At 47.3% G+C, this 27,920-nt stretch overlaps 1 protein-coding gene across 2 annotated transcripts in view; it reads left to right on the top strand.

Moving 5' to 3' along the window:
- The window catches only part of PKD1L3 (polycystin 1 like 3, transient receptor potential channel interacting), a 232,144-nt gene that overhangs the window by 5,554 nt on the left and 198,670 nt on the right, over window positions 1-27,920 (top strand). For both annotated transcript variants that reach the window (XM_085887936.1, XM_085887934.1), the window contains exons 2-5: window positions 4,097-4,261; window positions 14,087-14,287; window positions 26,828-26,938; window positions 27,262-27,406. In XM_085887936.1, the coding sequence (XP_085744062.1) occupies window positions 4,097-4,261; window positions 14,087-14,287; window positions 26,828-26,938; window positions 27,262-27,406 (622 nt within the window). The remainder of the gene's footprint in view (window positions 1-4,096; window positions 4,262-14,086; window positions 14,288-26,827; window positions 26,939-27,261; window positions 27,407-27,920) is intronic.

The following is a 27,920-nucleotide window of genomic DNA, read 5'->3' as shown; positions in this document are numbered from 1 at the left end:
GGTCTGCCAATTTCCACAGCCGTAACAATATTATAAATTCCCGCACACTCAGTCAGTTATCCTACATTATCAGAGTTGTTATCAGTTATCAGAGTGGCGAGTAGTCCAGAATGGATTGTATCTTCGAAATGTTTCTTGACTCGTCATTATATCTCCTGAACATATTATAAATATTAATCAGGACAGAGCATGGGCCTCGATTTATTTTTGCTTCACGAGCGCCAGCCAGAGTAACCACTATATTCGTTATGTCTGTGTGTCTGTCTGTTGTGTCGCTGAAATAGGTGACCCTTATTGTCAGTAATTCTGTCTGTTTGTTTGGATGTTTGTTCGTTTGTCATCAGCATAATTGGTAGTAAACGTGGGTGGATTTTTACCAAACTCGGGTGGTAGGTACATCTTACGACCTAGTGCTTTGGAAATTGTGATGGTTGCTAGGGACGCTTTGGTTCCCAAGCAACAACCGAAAAACCTTCAAAATCGGTACCGTTCACGCGAAATCAATTCCGAAAGCCATTATCCCACGTAGGGTTATGAAATTTGGCACGAATGATCTACAGGTGATGCTCTATAAAATATATTCCGGTTTTTGTGATATATGGAATATTTTACCCGCAGCGCCCCCTACAATTAGGGTATGCATGAAAATTGGCGAAAATTGAAGGCCCCTTAGCGACCAGGTGAGTGCATCGATACGAATGAAACTTTGCAGGTCCATGGTACTCAATGAGTACTACAACTTTGCCTCAGGACATATTGACCGATTTCGCTTCGGTCAGGGGTCAAAGGTCAATTAGTGCAAAAATCGATGATATGCGAGCTGGAGGTGCCTTCGCGCCAAATGCTACTCCTCCTCGGGTTATGGTCGGATGGTCATGAAAATTCACACTAATCGTCTGGAATACATTGTGCACAAACGATCGAGCCGGATTTTCAATTTAGATCTTTGTTCACCCACAGCACCCCCCCCCCCGAACTTTGGGGATTTCACCGATTTAAAACCGCATTTTCGGTACTTTTCATTCAAATCAATACCGAGTAGTTATCAGAAGATGGAAATGGATGAGATTTGATATGCATAATCTTAAGATGATTCCCTATCCGCTATATGACATCCATTTTGCTCTATATCTTATAGTTTCCATGCTTGGCGACCCATTGCCGCCTACCGGCTTGTCTGTCTGTGTGTCTGTCTGTCTGTCCAGAGCATAACTCCGTGGACTTTGATCCGATCTTGATGAAACCTGGTTATGTGTTCGACATCAATGTCGAGTTGTGTTTTCCTGGATGAGGGCGTGGCTTCTCCCATTGTGGGCGGAGCCACGCCCCAAAAATAGCCATTTCTCGGGGGTAGTTGGATTAAACATCTATCTTCTCCTAGGAAATTGACTGAATGGAATGGGTTCTTTAGTATTTGAAGAGCAAAATGAATTATCTAAAACTTGTCGTTGTCCGATTTTTCATTTTCGTCCCAAGGTCAATGTCACAAGGTCAAAAACTTAGAAAATTGCGAATTTTGACATAAACATCATACGACCGCCCAAACTTTCAGAGCTAGGATGACAATATTTTTTATGCATAATCTTGAGGTCATTCCCCACCTAAAGCCTTAAACGATTTTGCTCTATCTCGAACACCTTGCCCGTGGCGCCGCCTTCAAGTTTGTTTTTACGCTGATTTCATCAAAGTATGGATAATCCGAGGAGTGTGAAATGCCATATAGCCTCTATGACGTTATATTGTTCCTGGAATGTTCCAGAGGAAGTTTTTCACCAAAGGTCATAATCCTTGATCTTTGACCTTTAAAGGCCACAAAGGTCAAATTTTCAAAGTTGTGGGAATCAAACGGGGTTTTCGACCTTCTTCGACGAACTAACTTCAGTAAGCTATAGCACGTATCCTGTTTCCTTATTCTAATGTCCACAGCATTGTTTTATGACCTTTAAAGGTTATGCAAAGGTCAAATTTTGAAAGTTGTTGAACGAAACCGGGTTTTCGACATTTTGCAGCTAATAACCCGTCACTCGTACCACATCATGTTGATCATTTTTTATAACTTGGTCAAAAATTATCACATTGTCTCATCCTTGACTTCTGAAACAATCTACATCGTCAAATACCGCTGGTGAACCATTATCATCTTCAGACTTGTTCACACAGTCAGTGCCGAATTAAGCCTCAGCTGGCCCTAAGGCACATTTCGAAATTTTAGAGAATGACCTGAAAAATTTAAATTAGAACTCGGGCTCATGGAAATGGACCCCAGACAAAAGATGAACTGATTCAAGAACAAAATATTTTATCCAAAAAAAAGACAAATATTTAATGTGAAAAGAATTTTTGACCCGAATTTTTGGCTGGCCCTAAGGCACATGCCTTGTCTGCCTAATGGTTAATCCGGCTCTGCACACAGTATTCATATTAAGAGCATCAATATATATATATATATATATATATATGTTCCTTTTTTATTCTACCTTTGTTTTTCTAACCTTTTATCATGGCACAACTTTCATACTTGTACTTTTTGCCACTTCGGATAATCTTGCCCCCTATTTTTAGGTTCCACCAAGTTCCCCAGAAGAGCTACTCGATAATGATTTGGTTCACTTTTTAGCAATCCTGCAGGGGCACGATGCATGTCTTGACGTACCTGCAAAATAATAAATTAATTTGAAATGATATGAGAGTACCGGTACCTGTAATGATAAATTAACAAGTTCACTGTTTGAAAAAGAAGAATCCAATATAAAAAGTAAACTTATATCTCACAATCCATTTTCCTTGTGCAACCTTTGGATTGGACTAAACCCAAATTTCCAACCTTCATCAGTGAGAATTACACTTGTTGCATAACTTTCATGAATATACCTCCATTTGATACAATGAGCAGCAAAGATTAGCTCCAAGCGACAATCTGTGGTTTGATGTTAAGTTGTTGTGACAATGATTTTTAAAAAATGTGACTACCGGTAGAATGGTATTTTTGCTTTTCGATGCTGGGGTTTTATTTTCTGAGATGCAAAAATAAAACAGCAATGGTGCTTTGCATATGAATAGCGAGGCAATGCATTGACACTTCCACTCACTGATAAAACACTAGGATGTTCTGCACGTCTGAGATAGCATGGTTGCAATGAAAGGGGAACGTGGTACAAAATTTACAACTGCTCATGTGACTGTTCACCAGGGTGGCGAGGGATTGGGGATGGTGGTAACTGCTGATGTTGAATGCACTGACCTTTCTTTAATTGTCATATTTTCACAAGCTTCTGAAGTTTGGAATAAAGTTTGAGGGTCAGGGTAGTGGGAAATAACTGGTTTTAAAAGGGATGTAAGAGTTATTATTTTTTCAGTGATTTAAGACTCGGGGATGGAACGGAACTCTTTGGACTTGTACATACTGTTTCTTACATGTAGGACAAAACGATATTATACAACATGATTGTACACTTTTACATGAATTAAAAGGATATTAGGAGAGAATGGACTAATTGACATGGTAGAAAGGATTTGAGTCTAGGATCCCTGCATCATGTTGTGTGTGCTCAGATGTAAATATCGAAATGGCAAACTCAAACATTAGGTTTTGTGCATGGAGTAAGTACTGTCCGTACCACATTATTTGATGAATAACTTTGGCAATTTTGATTTAGAGCAAATTGGTTTAATGTTATGTAATTTCCTCTTCCTCTCCCCTTGGGCTGATAAGATCGACGGCTCGGAGGCGGCGTGCTCACCTTTTGAGCGGTCTGTGTTCGATTCCCGGTATAAATCTATCTAGTATTTAAAGGTGGATGTTAAAGATCCCACAATGCCTTTTGAGAGAGTAGGCCATTGTGTGCTGAATATCTGTGCAAGTTCTAAATCCCTGTCTGAGCCACACTCAGATAGAATATGAGCACCACTGAGATGCAATTTCCGCAAACCTTACGTTGGCTCTTCGGTGTGTTGTGGTCAAAAGACGGACAGAATGCTGTACACACAAGTAAAACACAGATGGGGCTTGTTTGCAGAGGAGTTTTGTGGTGGAATCTTACCTGCAATTAATTGTACTCATTGCTTGAACCACGGGCGAGTATTTTTGTGCCAGCAGGTGTAGCTGTGTGGCTGGATGGAACGAATGCATCTTATGCAAACTGGGCACCTGGTGAGCCTGCAGCACATGCTGAAGCTTGTGCACAAATCTCTGCCCAAGATGGAGCTTTTCTTTGGGTGTCCACTGACTGCAGCAGGGAACTGCCATTTATCTGCCAGTTTGGTAGGACATTTACCTAAATGTATGGTGGTTGCTGTAACTATGCAATGGACCATCACCTTCTCAACTTTTGCTTCATATTGTATCTTTTTGTACACAATGTCGAGGCTCGTGGAGGAGCGAGAACATAGAACGGACCAGGATGTAACAGAACAAAAGGAACAGTATAAAGAGAGGTGGCAAACACACTAACAGTGGGGATGAGGGATAAAATAGAGAAAGACTTGGACAAGTAAAGGCCCGGTCACACCTTGACGTTTTAGCCAACGTATGCCGATTTTTGAATTTTTTTTCTAAAACGCTGGCACACGTTGAATACGTTATGTGTAAGTTTTGATAACATTGAGAGCACGCTGGCATACGTCGTAGTACGTTGCCATACATCGTTGTACGTTGGCTTTAAACGTTGTACTTTTCGGTTGTCCTCAAATTTTTTCATGCTTGAAATTTCACGACGTATGCCGGCGTATGACTCACACGTTCCGCTACGCTGGCCATAAGTTGTAGGCACGGTCTGCGATCGTTGACAGACGTCAACACATGCTACTTGTAAGTTAATCATAGGCTGAAAGACGTCGGTATAATGGATCGTCCTTGCGACAGCGTCCACGGCTACGGCCAGGACACTTATTTGCAGCATTCTTCAAATTTTTCTTCGGCATGACGAGGATGTTCACACTTCGATGTCTAGCTTGGCTATGATTCCAATTGTCCATCGGCAGCGTCTATTTAAAATAGTCGAGTTTGAGCGTTTTAACACGTTCAGAAGAAACGTTTCAAATTTCCAAACCCCAGCGTCAAAAAAACAAAAAAAAAACAAAGGCGAGTGACAGCAATTTAAATCGTTCATTGTAAACAATGAAACTAGCTGAGTGGTATTGTGTCGTGTAGAAGATGCTTAGCAGGCAGGCACGAGCGAGGGAACAGTCGAGCCGAGCTGTGTTGCACAAGCGGGAGCGCGGGCGTACGTTGCCCACCACCGTCCTTTTATTACGTACTCAGCACACTTACAAGCCGGGCGACTCCAGCATTACTACAGCGCCTCAGGCGGCGCGCACACCTTATATCACTTGCAGACCCGACGACCCCTCCTCCCATCATCATGCCCCGCCCTGCATGCCCGCAGGCTACACCACAAGTGGTACCGTTTAAAAGTCGTTGAGTGTAAAAAAAAATCCAATTGTTGAGCGCAAGCGTCTACTTTCAATAGTGGAGATGCAGCCATTTAAATCGTTGAGTGGCAGCCTATGAACCTACCCGTGGACACGCGGACGAAAGGACGATCCATCATAACCCACACCCTCCCCCTCACACTCACCTACGACTGCCAACATGAACAAACTACTACTAATACTAATACTGATACTGATACTGATAATGTGACTGCTGTCATGGACATCGACTCAAAAAGGACTCGAAAACACTGTTGGGTTCTAGAGAACATTGTACTTTACGGTAATTCTACATATCGACGGTCCCCTGTGCCAGTGCGCATGCGCAGCCTGACCCGGAGCCAGGGATGTTGTGGGTGTTTCAACCTGTTCAATACTTGTTTGATTATTGTCGTTCCACGCTAATAAAGTGGTCGAACAAATTGAACTCTGTTCTTATTTATAATCAAACAACTTGATGCAGTCGAGTAAAGATCGTCGGTGCTGAGGAGGACGCGACTGGGTGAAAACGGACCACGAGAACGTCGACAGTGAGTTTGGATTTCTCGGGTACTGTACCCAATCTTCGCCCCCAGGACACTGTACACACGTGTGCATCACCGAAAATAGAACGTTTACTCCAGAATAACTGTTCCTATGGCGCCGGTGGAAGCAGAGTGCCCGATCGAGGGTTGTGACTATATGGCTACACACGCAGAGGCGGCAGTGGTGGCGGCCATGTTGAGTATACACGCCACTGTGCACGTCGCCGCCCCCAGGGCGGCGAGCTCGAATGCCAAGATGGAGAAACTCAAGCGTCCCTCCATAGCACTGGCCGGAACGGGCGAGGCCTGGTCGTACTTCATAACCCGCTGGGGCGAATACAAAACAGGTACTAAGCTTGTCGGACCTGACATAGTCGCGCAGCTACTGGAGTGCTGTGAGGAGGAGCTGAGAAAGGACCTCACTCGCACGGCGGGTAGGAGCCTCGTGGGCAGCGATGAAGAAGACGTCCTCGCCGCCATGAAGGCGCTCGCCGTTCGGAAGGAGAACACGATGGTAGCTCGAGTGGCCCTGTCTAACATGCGGCAGGGACACGAGGAGCCCGTCCGGTCGTTCCACGCCCGCATCAAGGGGCAGGCGGACACGTGCAAGTATGAAATGAAGTGCACCAAGGCGGGGTGCGATCAGGTCAACGACTTCACGGAAGAGATATTGCGCAACGTGGTTGCCCGTGGCATCGCGGACCAAGCAATACAACTTGACCTACTCGGTGAGAAGAACCAGGACATGCCATTAAAGGACATGATAGAGTATATTGAGGCCAAAGAGTCTGGAAAACGCTCGGCATCGCGCCTGCTTGACACTCAGAGCACGGACGCGATCAGTAGTTCGTATCGGCGGGGAAAGCAACAGGACGTCCACGCCAAAGTAGGAGCCAGGCCGGAAAAACGGAAGGCCAAGCCCGAAGGAGTATGCATCTACTGCGGCGAGGTGGGCCACGGCAAAACGCCTCAATGGCGCGCCAGACGCGCCGAGTGCCCCGGATACGGTAAAAAGTGCCGGAAGTGTGACCGCCAGAATCACCTCGACAAGGCGTGCCTGGGCGGCCGATCGGCAAGACCCCCATCTAAGGAGACCGACGGGATGTACGACGAGCAGATGGCAGCCTTCGTCGAGCTATGCACGGTCACCATGGCCAGCACAGAGGACGAAATGCGCACGCTTCCCCTCGCTCACCACCTGTACGATGATATGTGCGATAAGTGGATGAAACGCATATCCGACCCGCAGCCATACGTCAACCTCACTCTCACCAACAAGCGCGAGGATTACAAAGCGCTGGGTTTTAACCTCCTGAAACACACCCGCGCGGTAACCCTACCCGCTATGGCAGACACGGGGTGCCAGAGCTGCCTGATCGGCATTAAAGTCGTCCAACAAATGGGCCTGAGTACCGAGGACCTCATACCTGTATCCATGACCATGAAGGCCGCAAACAACAGAGGAATTCGTATCCTCGGAGCCGTGGTAGTCAGATTCGCCGGTAACAGTGACGACGCTCGGAGATTGGAGACGCGCCAAATCGCGTATGTGACGGACTCTTCAGACCGCATATTCCTCTCCCGCGCGGCCTGCATGGACCTGGGAATGATCTCGGACAGATTCCCGACACTCGGAGAGGTGAATCTGACGACCTCGGAATTGTGCGACTGCCCGCGACGCGCGGAGCCGCCGACCAAGCCGACCGCACTCCCCATGCCAGCGACCGAGGCCAACAGAGAGGCACTACAGTCACATTTACTCAGGATGTATGCTCAGCACATTCAACACGTGCCCACACCAGCCACTACCGAGAATGACCGGCCCGCCACTACGTCTTATGCTCAGTGAGAACGCGACACCGGTTGCCCATCACACTCCCATCTCCGTGGCCATACATTGGCAAGATGAGGTAAAAGCAGGCCTCGACCAGGACGTTCGGCTCGGCGTGTTGGAGGAAGTACCCGTCGGCACGCCAGTGACATGGTGTCACCGCATGGTAATTTGCGCGAAAAAGAATGGCAAGCCGCGACGCACCGTCGACTTTCAGGCCTTGAACAAGCATGCGTTCCGCGAGACCCACCACACCCAATCCCCGTTCCACCAGGCGAGACGCGTACCTAACGGGAAGCGCAAGACAGTATTCGACGCATGGAACGGTTACCATAGCGTCCGCCTACACGAGGACGACCGCCACAAGACGACCTTCATCACTCCATGGGGGCGCTACCGGTACCTATCTGCCCCACAAGGGTATATGGCATCGGGGGACGGTTACTCACGACGATACGATGAGATCGTCGCGGACATTGGTAACAAGACCAAGTGCGTAGATGACACGCTCCTATGGTCAGACACGATTGAGGGGAGCTACTTCCAGGCGGTCCAATGGCTGGATATATGCGGCCGGAATGGAATCATCCTCAACCCGGAGAAGTTTGTCTTCAGCGCACCCACGGTGGACTTCGCGGGCTTCACCATCACCATGACCGACGTGCGACCGTGCAGCCGCTACCTGGAAGCAATCCACGATTTCCCACAACCGCGTAACATCACCGACGTCAGATCGTGGTTCGGGCTTGTCAACCAGGTGGCATACGCCTTTAGTATGGCCGAACGAATGCAGCCATTCCGGAAGCTCCTGAAAAGTGGAGAACGCTTCCAGTGGTCCATGGAGTTAGAGGACATATTCCGCGAGTCGAAAGACGTGATCGTACAAGAAATCGAACACGGTGTCCGCATATTTGACAAAACTAAGCCAACATGCATCGCCACGGACTGGTCGAAGGAGGGAATCGGATTCTGGTTGCTTCAAAAGCACTGCCGATGCGTGCCAGTTAGACCATTCTGCTGCACTGATGGATGGAAAATAACCCTGGTCGGCAGCAGATTTACACACGCGGCAGAATCCAGATACGCGCCCATAGAGGGCGAGGCTCTCGCAGTCGCGGACGCCTTGGACAAAGCGCGCTACTTCGTACTGGGCTGCGAAAACCTGATCGTTGCGGTAGACCACAAACCACTGCTGAAACTCCTTTCGGACAGAGCACTTGACGACATACCCAACCCCCGCCTCAGGAACCTCAAGGAGAAGACCCTGCGTTATCGCTTCCGCATCATACATATCCCGGGAATGAAGAACAAGGCGGCAGATGCCATGTCGCGCAGGCCAGTTGGCACCACGCGACCTCCACTCATGAACCTTCCAGATGACAATGCCACCATAGCGACCCACCTCCAACCAAGCACGCACACCGACGTCCTGTCCCTCCTACGCCAAACTGAGCCGGAGTATGACGACGACGTCGAGGACAACCTGGCATGGTGTGCCGCGGGCCTCGAATCATTGCGATCAGTAACATGGGATCGCGTCAGGGAAGCCACCAGCAGCGATGGCGATATGCACATATTGGAGGGAATGACAATGAACGGCATCCCCGACTCAAAAATCGAGATGCCAGAGACAATTCGCGACTATCACCAGTACCGCGAGAACATTACATCGACAGATGGAGTGATCCTATACAAGGACCGAGTAGTCATACCACCCTCACTCCGCGGCGATGTGCTGAGCGCCCTACACGCTGCCCACCAGGGCGTATCAATGATGACCGCCCGCGCAGAATCCTCTGTATTCTGGCCAGGCATGTCGGCCGACATCAGCGCCACTCGGAAAAACTGCGAACACTGCCACCGGATGGCACCATCACAGCCTGGAGCGCCACCAACTCCACCTATTCCGGTCGTTTACCCCTTTCAGGCAGTGTGCTCGGACTTCTTTGTACACAGGGGTGCACACTACCTTGTGACAGTGGACAGATACTCGAACTGGCCGATCATCTCAAAGTCGACGGGTGGCGCCGCCGGACTCATAAACCACTTACGTCGCGCCTTCGTGACGTACGGGACACCAGAAGAGCTCGCGTCGGATGGGGGACCGGAGTTCACCTCCACCGAGACCAGGTCATTCCTGCACAGATGGGCGTACACCACCGCTTGTCATCGGTGGCCTTCCCTCACAGCAACTGTCGCGCGGAGATTGGAGTTAAGACAATGAAACGACTTATCACGGACAACACCAGCCCGCAGGGAGAACTTGACACTGACGCTGTGCAGAGAGCGATACTACAATATCGTAACACGCCTGACCCTGACACGAAGATCTCCCCGGCAATGTGTGTCTTCGGCCGCCCGATACGCGATTTCATCCCAATTATCCCCGGGAAGTACAGACCGCACGACACTTGGCATGAGACCCTGAAAGCGAGGGAGGAGGCCCTCCGCAAACGTCATATCCGCACAGCCGACACCTGGGCAGAACACACCAAACGCCTTCCGCCACTTGCTGTAGGGGACCAAGTCCGCGTACAGAACCAGACAGGATTCCACCCAAAAAAATGGGACAAGACAGGCAGTATCGTGGAGGTACGCCAACACGACCAATACGTGATCAAGATCGATGGCTCGGGCAGAGTCACACTTCGGAACAGGAAATTCCTGCGCAAGTTTAGCCCAGTTCGCAATGACCAGCTGCCACCCCGGTCTATCTATGATGATCTAGCAACCCGAATCACTGTACCTGCACCCGTTGTAACACCGCAACTGCCTGACCTCGACAGCGAACCCGTGACATCTGCGACGCCAACGGGGCCCACGCCGGCACTGACGTCAGTATGCACAACCCGGCGCAAGACGACACCCGTTTTAGACACGCCAGCAGCACCAGGACGAGGCACACCGAGGCGCGCGATCCTTCAGACGCCACCATCGGCCCCTGAAACCCCGAGAGCCCCATCCCCACTGGGGCCCGATGTGACACCACCAGCACCAGCGATAGGTCAACGCCGATCCACCAGAGCGACCAGCGTGCCTGCCTGGCACAAGGACTACTCCATGGAATAGTCACACGATGGGCGATATAAACTTTTGTTCATTCATTAAACTTAATATTTTCTCAGCCTTTATCTATTAACATAATAAAGACTCGGAGGGAGATAGAGAACATTGTACTTTACGGTAATTCTACATATCGACGGTCCCCTGGGCCAGTGCGCATGCGCAGCCTGACCCGGAGCCAGGGATGTTGTGGGTGTTTCAACCTGTTCAATACTTGTTTGATTATTGTCGTTCCACGCTAATAAAGTGGTCGAACAAATTGAACTCTGTTCTTATTTAGGTTCCCCTTTTATGAACACCATTTTTATATACCAATTCCCAAAACCGCTGGGAACACGTCTTTATATGGCAGTTGTAAGCTAGAAACACGTTCATTTATTTTTTTTTGTCGACCGGAAGACGTCATTGGAATACGTCTACATACGTCGATGTGTGTTGGGACTACGTAAAGAATTGGTTCAAAGCACGTCAAACATAAGTTAGAAATAAGTTTCGCGTAAAAAAGACATTACCGCGACGTGTTTCAACTTATGAGTAGCTTATAAGTAGCCTTTGTGGACGTGTGTAAGCGTCCACATATCGTGTGTAAAACTTATCCCCATCGCATGCGGAACGTGTGCCATACGCCGAGTACGTCGTAAAATTTTGAACATGTTCAAAATTTCTTGACGTACTCTACTTACTACGACGTATGATAGCGCACTTTAGCGTTCTACTCGCGCATACCAAACTTACCCATACCGTATTCGACGTGCCCCAACGTTTTAGACACACTTTTTGTTACGTCGGCATACGCTGGCAAGATCGCCAAGGTGTGACCGCGATGTTCACACTTCCATTTCTACGGCAGTTATGATTTGAATTGTTGTGCGTCAGCCTTTTAATAGGCTACGTCACGACATCGTCGGCGATGCGTGCAACGCGCTATGCCTAAGTTAGACTATCGTTGGGCATAGGTTGTGTAGGCCGACAACAGGTTCAGCATTCGTTGGTATAAGTTATCTATAACACAACGAAACGTTCTGTGTAGTTACCAATGCGTTATACATAAGACCAAGTCGCTATGAATACGTCCGAATCTTTAAAAAAAACATCAAAAGTTCAACGTAAGCCAGCGTTTTACATAAATTTTAATACGTTGCCATCGCTGGCTAAAACGTCAAGGTGTGACTGGGCCTTAAGGGAAGTGGGGGAAGAATGAGGGGTAGGGGAGGACAGAGCTATGGGCGGGAAAAAAAATGGAAAGTTGGAAAGAGGTGGGCTGGGGGGGGGGGAGTTAATACGGGCAAAAAATCATGGTTTTGGACTGGGGATGATCTGAGATGGTGGTGAACAGCTGTCTTAAACACCTGGAGGGAAGAGTAGGATTAAAGAGAATGTGCAGGTTGGTTCCACAGGTAGGAAAACAGAGAGTAACGAATGAGTGGTGGTGAGCCATGATTCCGGATTTTGGGAGTTTCACGAGATGGGGGTTGATGCTGGACCACGTGAGCTCGACAGACACATGGTGGGGACAGACAGTGCATGGAAAGAGCAAAAGGTGTGAAATCAGAAAGGAGACAGTAGAAGGCAATGAGACCACCGACCTGTCTGCGATGGGAAAATGATAGGCCCATTGACTCAGCATCATCACAGGATATTCCAATGATCTTCAAGGTCTTGTTTCCCACAGCATAAAAATAAGTAGGGTATCAGGCAGGGGTACCAGCCTGCAGGTGAGAGCAATATTCTATCCAGTTGTGAATGAAGGCCTTGTAGGTGGATACAATTTCAGGTGTGCCAAGGAAGGACTTTGTACGATGGAGGATGCCCAGTTAGTGACTGGCTTTGGGGACCAACTTTGAAGCATAGTTTGCCCAAGAAAAATCATAGCTGATCTCGTGAGGCCCAAAAGTGATTGAACTTCTTCAAGAGGATTGTTGAATTGGAGGGTTTGCAAGGTGGTCTTTTTGGAGATGGGGTATGAGAGTATGAGATTTTGTCAGTATTGAAAAATGTTTTCAGGATGTTTGACCAGCTCGTGATTCTATCAAGGTCTGCAGAGAGGGAAGAGGGATGTTATGGCATTTACTCTTCATTTCACTGAATTCCTCACTTTCCCCAACATTGGATGCCCTATAACCTGAAACATTTGTGCATCACCATATTTACACCTGTTACCATTTCTTTTAAAAAACACATCCCTCCTATTTCTTTTTTTCTGATTAGACTTTTCTCTTTTTATCATAATGAGATTAACCTGCTGCTTTCTGTCATTCTTTTTCATTTTTGCTTTGTCCTTTCATGTCTGTTGTCTGAACATATACCTTTCTGTACCCCACATGTCAGACAAACAGAATTGACTATCGTCACACAATGTGTTAGCGACGTTCTCGAGAAACGACACAAATAGACTCAACATAAATCGCTGACTATATTATGCACCAGGAAGAATATAATTGGTTCAGGGTCGATTATTGGCACAATTAGGATGCTCATGGTCACTTGAGAGTTGCAACTCCATGGGGTTTCCACATATCTCACGGAATTGTGAGTTGGACAGGTGCCCGTGATGGGCCATGACATATAGGAACCATGGTCTTGCTGTTTCATTTGCTCTTTCTGTGTTCACTGTGTGTATGTGTGGGGGTCAGGAGAGGTTGAGGAGTTGTGGTCAATGGGGGTTGAGGAATTGTACTTATGGGGATGGGTTTGAAGGCTTGGAATGGGGAGGGAATTGAAGCCGTAGGATTGGGAGTGAGGGGTTGAGGACTTGAAATCACATTTTACAATGTGTGATTGTTCTGCAGGCCCCTGCTAGGTATATAGAATAGGCTAATGTGATCTGTTATGCTTGTGTGAGTGCGGGGGGTGGAGGGGAGCAGTGCAGATCATGCAACCTTGAGAACTGGGAACGTCCCCAGTAGATTAATTGGACATGATGTGTCAATCCCCTGGCTTCCACAGTCTCCCGATGTGACACCCTTCGACTTCTTCTTGTGTCCTTAGAATAATGAAAGTGAATGGTAGGTTTGATAGGTGTTCGAGAAGTTTTGACGAGCGTGGTATGCACATGATTGTATGAAATTACCGAGTTGGCTTGCTGTTAATCTGTGACTATTGACAAATATTATCTTCAAAAAGCTATGATCTTGAAACATCGCAACTGGCATATAACATCCTCTGAAGCTGTATTCATTAAAATTTCCCTTTTGTTGACAATACCGTACAAATAATATTGTGTTGTCACCTTGTGCAGATGACCAGAACACACTCGCATGCCAGGGAACGAATGCCACATTAACTTGCCTCCAAGGTCATGTATTGCGCATTGAAAGTGGCAAGTTTGGACGCTCTAGTCCCTATCTATGCCTTTCAGAGGAGGTTTCTACCTGGCACTCCACTGCTTTTCCCAGTGAGGATGTCTGCTCCTTCGTAAATGTCACGGATTTGGTGAACGGTGGGCTATATGATTGACAATGTATTTGATGTACCGTTTTATCTCATTAACCTCACCGAAGGATTCGGAGAGGGTATTGCGTTTGGGTCCATTTGTTTGTCTGTGTGTTTGTTTGTTTGTTTGTTTGTTAGTTTGCCGCACAGAACTTTCGTGTTTTTCTCCGCAACCACTTGTCGGATTGAGACAAAATTCTCACCATTGTTGCTGCTACTCATGTAGAATGTTTCAATGATAATTATGACGTCATAGGTGACGTGGTGTGGTCGCGATATTGGAAAAATGGAAAAACTTTGGACCTCTGTATCTCTGAAACAGCACCAAGGAAAAATTGAAACTTGAAACATCGCAAGTATTCCTTATGGGGAACGAACATGATTTTTTTTATGAGGTCATCAGTGCTCTCGTTATGACGGCACAATTGCATATGGAGAACGCCACATCCGATCAGTATGAAAATTTTTGAGGGTCATCTAGGGATAAATTGGTCCACAGAAAAAAATTTCATAACATCATCAGTCACGGAATTCGGCAGCCATATTGTTTTTTTAAACCTTCAAAAATCTTCTTCTCTGAAGTGGCTGAAGAGTTCGAGGCAAAAATTTACACACATGACCGTCTATCCATGAGGAACAAAAGAGTCACACATATGACATCGAAGGTCACATGGTTTGGCAGGCATATTGGATTTATCTGAAAACCGATAAAAATACACCACTCAAAAGAATTCCTGGTGAGGGTTTGCAATCTCTGATTGCTCTTTTTCTTGCTTTCTATTCTGTTTTGATTTTTATACTCAGGCAGCTTTTGAAAGGTCGAGGTCAGTGGTTCTCAAACTTTTTTTGACTACCACCCCCTTCTGCCCTCTTGGACCAGCCCAATGCCCCCTTGTCCTATCGTTCGTGGTCGGACACCCAGTGGGCAATAGGATAGTCCGAATTTATGTCGATAGGAAGCAAAAATAACAGAAGCCAAATATTTTCTGAATAATATTTTACTTTGTTTTAATTTACTTTTCTATTTTATTTTGCACTACCTACAATGTTTCAGCAGAACAGGTCCAGGTGAGGCAAACTGGGAATCCGTTATCACAGGCCCAAAACGCCGTTAGTGTGAAGGGTGGGCCTGGTGACTCGCTGCGAGATTACGAACGTCTGGCTCCATCTCAGTGAGGTCGAGACGCAGATCGCCCCTCTTGGTAATGTCAAGGCGGTTTCGATACTTGGTCAGCAGCACCGTCACGGCACTGAACCCTTTTTCAATGAGGTATGATGTGGGGAATGCCATCCACAGCAGTTCTGCCTCTGTCCACATTGCTGGGTATTCGCCCCGCTCCAGAATCCAGAATTTTCCGTATTCATGCTGCGAGAATCTTGCCTTCGCCACAACATCATTCCACAAGTTGATAATTTCGTCCTGTCATTTGCACTTCACATCTCGAATGTCACATTTGAATGGGTTGATCACCCATGCTGGCACCGACAGTTCTAGCATGTCTCTGAAATGCTGCTCCATATCTCCACGAATCTTCTCAAGGTGATTACAATAAACGAGCAGCTCTTCATCAGAAACAGCAGTGTCCTTTGCCAACCGGGGAAAGTGGTACATATCTCTGCGGCTGAGGGTTTCCCTGTGCAGAGTGGCCTTGGTGACGAACGCGCCGATCACTTTCTTTGCTTTAATCAGCGTCATATGGTCACCCTGGAGGTGTTTGTTGACATCATTCAGTATACTGAATATGTCCACGAGGTAAGCCACATCATGCTCAATCACATTCACTTTCTCCGATAACTCTGTATCAATTTCCGACAGAAACTCGACCACTGTCGAGAAGAGGGCATGGAAACGGGTCAAACAAGTACCTTTGGACAACCATCGAACTTCGGTATGCAACAACAAGAGCCTCTCGAATGGTTCATCATTCTCCTGGCAAACAGCCGATCATGCAGAGACGACACCTTGATTTTATTCACTGCTTTGATTACTATTTGGAGTGATGTATGAAGTCTGGTGCTGAGAGCTTTTGCTACAAGACGCTGGTGGTGCACAACTCAGTGAATGGCGAACACGGACGGTACCTGGTTCTTCAGAAGCGCAATAAAACCACATTGGTGGTCAACCATCGCTGGTGCCCCGTCCGTCGCGCAATCGAGAATGTTCTCCATCGGTATGTTCTTATCAGTGAAGTACTTCTCCAATGTTTGGAAGATGGAAGAACCCTTTGTATCGGTCTGGAGAGAGCGGGCAAACAACAATTCTTCCACCATTTCCTGATCACGGATGAAACGAACGTAGCAGAGTAACAGAGCTTCACTGTCACGCAAAGTGGACTCGTCCAGTTGGATGGCAAAGTGCGTGCTTCTCAGCTCACAAAACAGCTTATCTTCTACATCTGATGACATTTCATCAATCCGCCTGGCCACGGAATCATTGCTGAGCGCAATCGACGAGAGAACTGGATACGGATCCTGGCCCATAACAGTTTTTATCACTTCCCCAACAGCCGGTTTGATCAACTGTTCGCCGATTGAATACGGTTTTCCAGATCTGGCGATGAGCAATGACAGCTTATAGGACGCTTCCAGTCCTTTATCCACGAGCTTTTGGCTGGCTTTGAACATCGTCGTTACCGTGGATCGCTTCTCAAATTTCTCTTTCAGCGATTGGAAATAGCTGACCTCTGCGCGAGCCTTATCACTGTGCTTTTTACTCAGGTGCTCGCTCAGTCGAGATGGTTTCATTGATTCATTGGACGGCGTGATACCACACAACAAACACATCGGTAACTGCGTGTTCGTCAGGGATGGAATGAATCCATACTTGATGTATTCAACGGAATACTAACGGCACTTTTTCTTTGAGGCCGACATCTTGAAGCCGACCGGACGTGAAGCTTTTTTGAATAATGAAATCAATACGCCAAGATGTCGAAAGACTAACACCAGTGATAAGGCCAAACAATAATTATATATTTCCGGTCTCTGGTCAGCGCGCATCGATTTTCACCCTGCGCGTCAAAAAAAAACTTTCTTCACATTTCCAACGGTAGCTACAACAGCGCGCACCTAAAACACAATGCCGCGCCGCCTCAGTACCCGCACCTAAAACACAATGACACGCCGCCTCGGTACTCGCACCTAAAACACAATGACACGCCGCCTCAGTACTCGCACCTAAAACACAATGCCGCGCCGCCTCAGTACCCGCACCTAAAACACAATGACACGCCGCCTCAGTACTCGCACCTAAAACACAATGACACGCCGCCTCGGTACTCGCACCTAAAACACAATGCCGCGCCGCCTCAGTACCCGCGCCTAAAACACAATGCCGCGCCGCCTCGGTACTCGCACCTAAAACACAATGCCGCGCCGCCTCAGTACTCGCGCCTAAAACACAATGCCGCGCCGCCTCAGTAGCCGCACCTAAAACACAATTCCGCGCCGCCTCAGTACTCGCACCTAAAACACAATGCCGCGCCGCCTCAGTACTCGCACCTAAAACACAATGCTGCGCCGCCTCAGTACCCGCACCTAAAACACAATGCCGCGCCGCCTCAGTACCCGCACCTAAAACACAATGACACGCCGCCTCGGTACTCGCACCTAAAACACAATGCCGCGCCGCCTCAGTACCCGCGCCTAAAACACAATGCCGCGCCGCCTCGGTACTCGCACCTAAAACACAATGCCGCGCCGCCTCAGTACTCGCGCCTAAAACACAATGCCGCGCCGCCTCAGTAGCCGCACCTAAAACACAATGCCGCGCCGCCTCAGTACTCGCACCTAAAACACAATGCCGCGCCGCCTCAGTACTCGCGCCTAAAACACAATGCTGCGCCGCCTCAGTACCCGCACCTAAAACACAATGCCGCGCCGCCTCAGTACCCGCGCCTAAAACACAATGCCGCGCCGCCTCAGTACCCGCACCTAAAACACAATGCCGCGCCGCCTCGGTACTCGCACCTAAAACACAATGCCGCGCCGCCTCGGTACTCGCACCTAAAACACAATGCCGCGCCGCCTCGGTACTCGCACCTAAAACACAATGCCGCACCGCCTCAGTACTCGCATCTAAAACACAATGCCGCGCCACCTCAGTACTCGCACCTAAAACACAATGCCGCGCCGCCTCAGTACTCGCACCTAAAACACAATGCCGCGCCACCTCAGTACTCGCACCTAAAACACAATGCCGCGCCGCCTCAGTACTCGCACCTAAAACACAATGCCGCGCCGCCTCGGTACTCGCACCTAAAACACAATGCCGCGCCACCTCAGTACTCGCACCTAAAACACAATGCCGCGCCGCCTCGGTACTCGCACCTAAAACACAATGCCGCGCCGCCTCAGTACTCGCACCTAAAACACAATGCCGCGCCGCCTCAGTACTCGCACCTAAAACACAATTCCGCGCCGCCTCAGTACCCGCGCTTAAAACACAATGCCGCGCCACCTCAGTACCCGCGCCTAAAACACAATGCCGTGCCGCCTCAGTACTCGCGCCTAAAACACAATGCCGCGCCACCTCAGTACCCGCGCCTAAAACACAATGCCGCGCCGCCTCAGTACTCGCGCCTAAAACACAATGCTGCGCCGCCTCAGTACCCGCACCTAAAACACAATGCCGCGCCGCCTCAGTACCCGCGCCTAAAACACAATGCTGCGCCGCCTCAGTACTCGCGCCTAAAACACAATGCTGCGCCGCCTCAGTACCCGCACCTAAAACACAATGCCGCGCCGCCTCGGTACTCGCACCTAAAACACAATGCCGCGCCGCCTCGGTACTCGCACCTAAAACACAATGCCGCGCCGCCTCAGTACCCGCACCTAAAACACAATGCCGAGCCGCCTCGGTACTCGCACCTAAAACACAATGCCGCGCCGCCTCAGTACTCGCGCCTAAAACACAATGCCGCGCCGCCTCAGTAGCCGCACCTAAAACACAATTCCGCGCCGCCTCAGTAGCCGCACCTAAAACACAATGCCGCGCCGCCTCAGTACTCGCACCTAAAACACAATGCCGCGCCGCCTCAGTACTCGCGCCTAAAACACAATGCTGCGCCGCCTCAGTACCCGCACCTAAAACACAATGCCGCGCCGCCTCAGTACCCGCGCCTAAAACACAATGCCGCGCCGCCTCAGTACCCGCACCTAAAACACAATGCCGCGCCGCCTCGGTACTCGCACCTAAAACACAATGCCGCGCCGCCTCGGTACTCGCACCTAAAACACAATGCCGCGCCGCCTCGGTACTCGCACCTAAAACACAATGCCGCCCCGCCTCAGTACTCGCATCTAAAACACAATGCCGCGCCGCCTCAGTACTCGCCCCTAAAACACAATGCCGCGCCGCCTCAGTACTCGCACCTAAAACGCAATGCCGCGCCGCCTCAGTACCCGCACCTAAAACACAATGCCGCGCCGCCTCAGTACTCGCACCTAAAACACAATGCCGCGCCGCCTCGGTACTCGCACCTAAAACACAATGCCGCGCCACCTCAGTACTCGCACCTAAAACACAATGCCGCGCCGCCTCGGTACTCGCACCTAAAACACAATGCCGCGCCGCCTCAGTACTCGCACCTAAAACACAATGCCGCGCCGCCTCAGTACTCGCACCTAAAACACAATTCCGCGCCGCCTCAGTACCCGCGCTTAAAACACAATGCCGCGCCACCTCAGTACCCGCGCCTAAAACACAATGCCGCGCCGCCTCAGTACTCGCGCCTAAAACACAATGCCGCGCCACCTCAGTACCCGCGCCTAAAACACAATGCCGCGCCGCCTCAGTACCCGCACCTAAAACACAATGCTGCGCCGCCTCAGTACCCGCACCTAAAACACAATGCCGCGCCGCCTCAGTACTCGCGCCTAAAACACAATTCCGTGCCGCCTCAGTACCCGCGCCTAAAACACAATGCCGCGCCGCCTCAGTACTCGCACCTAAAACACAATGCCGCGCCGCCTCAGTACTCGCGCCTAAAACACAATGCTGCGCCGCCTCAGTACTCGCACCTAAAACACAATGCCGCGCCGCCTCAGTACTCGCACCTAAAACACAATGCCGCGCCGCCTCAGTACTCGCACCTAAAACACAATGCCGCGCCGCCTCAGTACTCGCACCTAAAACACAATGCTGCGCCGCCTCAGTACCCGCGCCTAAAACACAATGCCGCGCCGCCTCAGTACCCGCGCCTAAAACACAATGCCGCGCCGCCTCAGTACCCGCGCCTAAAACACAATGCCGCGCCGCCTCAGTACTCGCGCCTAAAACACAATGCCGCGCCGCCTCAGTACCCGCGCCTAAAACACAATGCCGCGCCGCCTCAGTACCCGCGCCTAAAACACAATGCCGCGCCGCCTCAGTACTCGCGCCTAAAACACAATTCCGCGCCGCCTCAGTACCCGCGCCTAAAACACAATGCTGCGCCGCCTCAGTACCCGCGCCTAAAACACAATGCCGCGCCGCCTCAGTACCCGCGCCTAAAACACAATGCCGCGCCGCCTCAGTACCCGCGCCTAAAACACAATGCCGCGCCGCCTCAGTACTCGTGCCTCGCTGGGAATTGCGCTGCCCGATCATAACACATGTATATGGTATTCACACCATGTGTGTATTAAAAAAAAACAAAAACACTGACTTGCATTGTTGGTAAACAAGTCTGTAATATGCTTGAAGAACTTAATGATTTTCAGAATAAATACATTTTAAAATGTGTTCATTATTTACAAAACGGCCTACCTGTCCCATTGCCTGTCTTTAATTTCTCTCTGGACGGCGCCACGGCAAACAAGGAGGACCGCAATGGGCATTGTATGGCCAATTTGCCGAATGGCGCCGGGTAACCTGTTCAGACTGCAGGAAGCCCAATGAGCGCTCCTAATCGTCGCTGCTCCTCTAAATCGCCAGTGCCCCCCAAATCATTGCCAGAGCCCCCCCTACCACGTGGAGTCTGGAGCACCCCCTGAAAGTTCCCAGCACCCACTGGGGGGCGGTAGGGACCACTTTGAGAACCACTAGTCAAAGTGATGAATATGTAGGATTAACATGTTAAAAGCAATCTGAACATGGGATAGAAAGTAAAATAGGTAAATGTCGAATAATTACAGATTGACTCTGGAAGGGCATTCGGTGGAGTGCATACATCTGCCACACAATGCCTCATATAGCAGAATATATCAGGCCCAATAACTTTTTGAGATATCATGCTATATATCGTTTTTGGCACCTTTTCTCAATGGTGAAGAATCACTTTAAAAATTATCGGATCAGGATCTGGATCTTCACCAAAATTTAATCAATTCTTCCTTGTCACACCAAACATGTTCTCCAAGTTTTGTCTGAATCCATCCACAACTTTTTGAGATATCGTGCTCAATTTATACATTGTTTTTGGCCCTATCTATCAATGGTGAAGAATAACTTAAAGAATTAGCGTCCTGATCCGGATCTTCACCAAATTCAAATCAGTCCTTATCACACACCGAACCTGCACACAAAATTTCATCTGAAAGTGTCAACAACTTTTGAGATATCCTGCACACAAACAAACAAACAAGCCGGTAGGCAGACATGGGTAGTCGGCCATTGCTAGGCAATGGAGGGTCCATAGCAACGGTTCTTTCTCACACATAACTAGGACATACCATGAACCTACCATACCAGTTTCATGTACATTTGACTCATAGTCTCTGAGATATAACGAACTTCATTTTTTTATTGTTTTCAACCAGGGTTCATTCAAAGTCTATCTTCTCCGACAGTTTTCATAGGATCCGGCTGGAAATTTTTGACAATATGGATGAATGTACTGCCCACAGTCGCTCGTGGCCCGATTTTTGATTTTCGAAAAAATAATTTTTTTATGATTCTTCAAAAATTTCAAAGTCCCGTTGCTGGGCAACGGTGGTGTCCATAGCAACGGTTCTCATTTGCACACAACGGGGTCATGGGCTGAACCTACCAACCAAGTTTCATCGAAATTGCCATTGTATTAACGGAGCACTGGACCGAAGAGACATACATACAGACAAGCCGGTAAGCGGACATGGGCAGTCGACTACCCAATAGAACCTGACGCGATGGGCCCATTCGATGGGGAATGACCTGAGCATTAAGCACAATAAAATTCATGATTCGAGCTTCAAGGGTTAATGCTGCAGATTGTTTGTTCGTTAAAATACCCCCACATTTAGAGGTTTTTCGGCCGTTGCTAGGCAACGGAGGGGTCCATAGCAACGGTTCTTTCTCACACATAACTAGGACATACCATGAACCTACCATACCAGTTTCATGTACATCTGACTCAGTCTCTGAGATATAACGGACTTCGTTTTTTTATTGTTTTCGACCAGGGTTCATTCAGTCTATCTTCTCTGACAGTTTTCATAGGATCCGGCTGGAAATTTTTGACAATACGGCTGAATGTACTGCCCACAGTCGCTCATGGCCCGATTTTTGATTTTCGAAAAAATTAATTTTTAATGATTTCTCAAAAATTTTCAAAGTCCCGTTGCGAGGCAACAGTGGTGTCCATAGCAACGGTTTTCATTTGCACACAACGGGGTCATGGTCTGAACCTACCAACCAAGTTTCATCGAAATCGCCATTGTATTAATGGAGCACTGGACCGAACAGACATACATGCAGACAAGCCGGTAGGCGACATGGCTGCTCGCTCTAGATGGAAAGCTGGCCGACACAACTAGCCGATATTCATGTACATGCTATCAATCAATTTAGCACATTAAATATGATTATCACAGCCCTCTTAGTTTGCACCCAGAAACCCTCGTTGTGAAATTTCAGGCATGTTTCCAAAGAGACTCGAACAAATGGCAGCCCTGGTAATTCCATTTATCTATTCGCTAAAGATTTTATTTTTTTTTATATGATGCTGTAAGACATTCTCCTTGCCACAAAAAACAGGTCCCTCGGAGGTCCATTTTCGGAAGTATTGATTTTTTTGCACAGTCCACAATAAGTGTACGATGTATGATAAAGTATTTTAGCTGTTGCTAAGCAACGGAGGTGTGCATAGCAACCATTCATTTTTGTGTACATGCTAGCCACATGGTACATATTTCACCCAAGTTTCATCAAAATCAGACTCTTTCTCTTAGAGATATTCGCAATTAACCGTTTCTGAAATGTTCGACATTTACTCGCCCAAAACCTATCTCCTCCGACAAATATTTTTTGTTAGGGCTGCAAATTGGCATGAAGGGAGCTAGATAGATTGCGCACACAACTCGAAGCTTCGATTTTTCGATTTATTTATTTATTTATTTTTTTCGATTTTTTTGACCACTTTAAAGGGCCGTTGCTCTGCCGTTGCTCGGGCCCGGGGTCCCATCTTCGAAAGCACACGATTCCCAGAAATATTGGTCCTACCTACTAAATTTCATTGGAATCGGTTGAGTGGTTTAGCCCCAAGGCTTGACCAAAGTTTCACAGACAGACAGTCAGATGGAAATGTCCAGAATAAGGGTGCTCTAAGAGCAGCCAACAGACAGACAGACAAACATATCGACGGAAATACTGATAATAAGGGGAGAAAAAAAATCTCAAAATTTTTTTTTTCGACCAGATCGATTACCCAACAGACAAGCCGGTCGGTGACATGGGTGGTCGCTATATAATTGCATACTAGTCATGCAGTTTTTGACGGATCGGGCTGAAAATTTTTGACAAAGAGGTTGATTATAGTGCGCATAAAAGTCCTGTTGTCCCGATTTTTGTTGTTGTCCGACATAAAAATTTTTTTTCAAAAATTTCAAAGTCCTGTTGCTAGGCAACGGTTGCGTCCATAGCAACGATGCTCAAAAGCATACAACTAGGTCCTGGTATGAACCTACCAGTCAAGTTTCATCAAAATTGGTCGACTCCTCTGGCCTCCAGAGCTGTCCATTACATACAAACTAACAGACAAGCCGGTAGGCGACATGGGTGGTCGCTAGACTAAGGCGAATTTGAAATATGTAGATAAGAGAACACATCAGATGGCATTTTTGCCATTCGTTGTTCCATATAGGAACATGACGAGCAACTGTCCATTCATCATTTGTGTTCGATTCCCTAACCCTACGTTAGGGAATCCCAACGTGAACGTTGGGGTGAGAGCATATAGTAATATAATTGCATACTAGTCATACAGTTTTTGACAGATCGGGTTGAAAATTTTTGACAAAGAGGTTGATTATAGTGCACATAAAAGCGCGGAAGCCGATTTTTGATTAAAAAAAAAAAATTCGGATTTTTTCAAAAATTTCAAAGTCCCGTCGCTAGGCAACGGTGGCGTCCATAGCAACGGTGCTCAAAAGCATAAACTCGATCCTGGTATAAACCTACCAGTCAAGTTTCATCAAAATCGGTTGACTCCTCTGGCCTCCAGAGCTGTCCATTACATACAAACAGACAGACATACAGACAGACGGAAATCCTGAGACTAAGGGTAGTCTAGCGACCACCCAACAGACGGAAAACCTGAGAAAAACGATGGTCTCGCGACCACCCAACAAACACAGACAGAATAACAAAATCGACTCCCCACATACTTGAAAAATCTTCGATTTTGCAAGTAACAGACAGACAGAGAGGGGTGAAAACATCACCTCCTTCACCTTCGGTGGTGGAGGCAATTAGCATATAACGTTTTACATGATGGCAAATTCCTCCTTAGAAGGTGAGATGGAATATTTGTAATGGGAAACAGAGAAATGCCTCGATGGTTAATCAATAGGTTTCCTATCTTGTGCTTTATATTGAAAGTTAAATCTTAAAGTGCTTTACAAACAAAGAAGTAGAAAAACAAACGAGCCTTGACCTTGTTGTATACAAAAAAGTAAGAAAAGTCATAATTTTGAAAAAGTGGCTGCAATAAGGTGAGATTTAAAATTTGCAATTGACGAGGTTGCGTGGATTAAAAAAGACAGCAAGTTCCACAGTTGAGGAGCAGATCTGAAGGATGCTTGATCGTCATGTCGATAGCAAGAAAATGCAGGTGATAAAAATGCAGTCAAATGGAGGGCTTGCATATTTGAGAGTAGGATAAATCGTGTGCTGGGAAAATAATGTCCACAATGTTGTGAGGTGGCAACAAGAGTACCATGTGTGAGACTCTGCAATGAACAATGAAAGACTTATTCTTCATTCGTATGCATCACAAGGCTATGGGGAAACACTCATTGGCTGAGAGTGTGGCTATGCCGCTGATGCCATGCCCTCTGCTGGTTAGGGAAGGAATTTGGAATTTTTGATGGTGCCGGTGATGTCCGTTAAACGTCTATCCGAGGGATGGCACACACATTGATAAATCACCCTGCCTGTGAAACACCGGGATGACAGTTTATAGCTGGGTTGGGATTCAAACCCAGGCTAGACAGCTTAGAGGTGAGTGTACGTACAGGGTCTAAAAAGAGTCTACGGGGGAAGGAGGGTTTACCCCCAAAAGAGGTATTTGCTTTCTTCTCCGAAACTATACACACGATTTCGATGAAACTTGACCACAACCTTCATCACCCGTGATGTACCAAAGTTTATTCACAGCATTAAAAAAAAAATCAGGGTCAAAGGAGGTCTATGGGGTGTCAAAGTAGGTCCAGGTTTGACCCCCAAAAATAGGTATTTGCTTTCTTCTTCAAAAGTACACACACAATTTTGATGAAAGTTGACCACAACCTTCATCACCCGTGATGCTAAAACGAATCGTCCTATTTTCACCTCCTGATGCCTTGTGAATACCATCAAAAACATGCATCTTAAGTCGGTCAACTTAATGGTCAAATGTCATTCCGATTCTAGGACCGCAACTTTTGACTTATTGTGAAAGATAATTCACCCGATTTAGATGCAAGTTGGTAGGAATCATCTCTGCATGGTGGATTCGCAAGTTTGTTCAAACCATCGGCTAATTTACGTATTTTGTGGGTCATTCATGCCTTCCAGTGTTTCCCTGGTTCTACCAGGTGAGCCAAGGGGCATTGCTCCTTTTTTAAAGGACACATGGTGATGTTAAGGCAGGTTATGTGACTCTTTGTGGGTATAATGAGCAACAAAGGTTTGTAACTCTTGCAGAAATGGATCACTCAAAAAAGGCTTTTCCTTTCTCGCTTGTTTTTTTTTTTTCCTCTTTCATTCACTTTTGATTGATCGGATTAAATCTTCCAAAATGTCACTGTTTATAAGTGTTTTTAAAAATTTTTTATTTCAGTCTATCCTTTCAATAAAAATAGTGCATTTTCTTTCCCTTTCGCACTTTAATTCGATACCCAATCTTTCTGTTTCCACATACGAAAGCTTCTTGCATTTCATTCAGCATTCCCTCTTTTTGTAGTTCACCTTTTATCTCCTGTTAAGTATTTTTTTATCTCCCCTAATTCAAGCTTTTAAAACCATGCTAGTATGTACAGTTAGACATGTTGAAAGATCAATGGTTTTTCTTTTTCACTAAATTTATCTGTGGAGTTGACACTTCGTGCAATCCTCTTATAGGATCTCATTACCATTGACTATATCTCATGTGTCATGTCTGGTTTTCAGGCCTCTGCCAGGGAGTGCAGACTTGCCAAGCGGCCTCAGATTCCACCCTGTTCGGTGAGCCGTGCCCTACCATCGGCAGCTATCTCCAGATTGATTACAGCTGCCTGGAAGGTAGGAAAGTCGAAACCGTCTAACGTTCTCGGCCAGCAAGACTCCTGATTATCAACCTCACTTAGTTTACTGACATCCTTTGTATGATGTTTGTACATGCAGCTTTGTATTTTTGCTTGTTATTTAGCATTTAAATGAATCGACTCTACCCAAGTTTAATTGCATACAGTGTTTACAATTTTTATATCATTCTTTTCCAATGGCTCTTCAAATCGAAATTCCGCTTCCACTGAAACCTCATCTGTAATTCTTGCTCTTGGTCACTCACCATTCACTGATGTTGTATTTCGACAGCTTTGTCTCTTTGGTCTTCATATTTGCAGCTCTGCATCTGTCATTTGCTGATGTGGTGGTTCGTGGAGAGAATATCTCCGTTTACATCGAGTGGCTCCTTTCCAATGCTGACAGTAACGTCTCCTGCTCTGTTAGCATGGGCGACGGGCACCTTGTGTCACCTTATCTTTTAAGGTTACATGCACTTCTTGCACTGTTAACTATATTGCAGCACATGGTTATGAAAATGAAATTTCCTTCAATTGTACTAGTTTTGAAAGCCTTGCGAAGGTAATTTTTAATGATCGTCTAAATTCGTTTTGCCTCAAGGAATTTTTAGATCACTGGGCTTCATGTAAATTCAACTGGTTGGGCCTTTATAGATGTTAAATTGCATTTCTCTGGACAATCTGCTCTCTTGCAACCATTAAACACCACACACAGCTTTCACTTTCTTTCCTTTCGAGATAACGATGTTTCCATCTTTCACAGGCAAAATTGTACAACATCAAAAATAAATTAATAAATAAGCACCACCAGCAACAACAAAAAAGGCACAACAACACACTATGCAGGTACAGGTAGAATTAAACATCACGCACAACTTTCACTTTCTTTCCTTTAGCGTCGTAATGATCTTGTTGACTCCTTGCGTTCTCCCCAGCCATAACCCTCATCATTACCCGCATTCCTTGTTTGTCTGTCTCTC

This window comes from Eptatretus burgeri, chromosome 7, assembly GCF_056783735.1.
Source record: "Eptatretus burgeri isolate ZD-2024b chromosome 7, Ebu_testis_v1, whole genome shotgun sequence".
NCBI lineage: Eukaryota > Metazoa > Chordata > Myxini > Myxiniformes > Myxinidae > Eptatretus > Eptatretus burgeri.
Note: the sequence above shows the minus strand (reverse complement) of the source record. Positions and strands in the feature narration are given on the sequence as shown.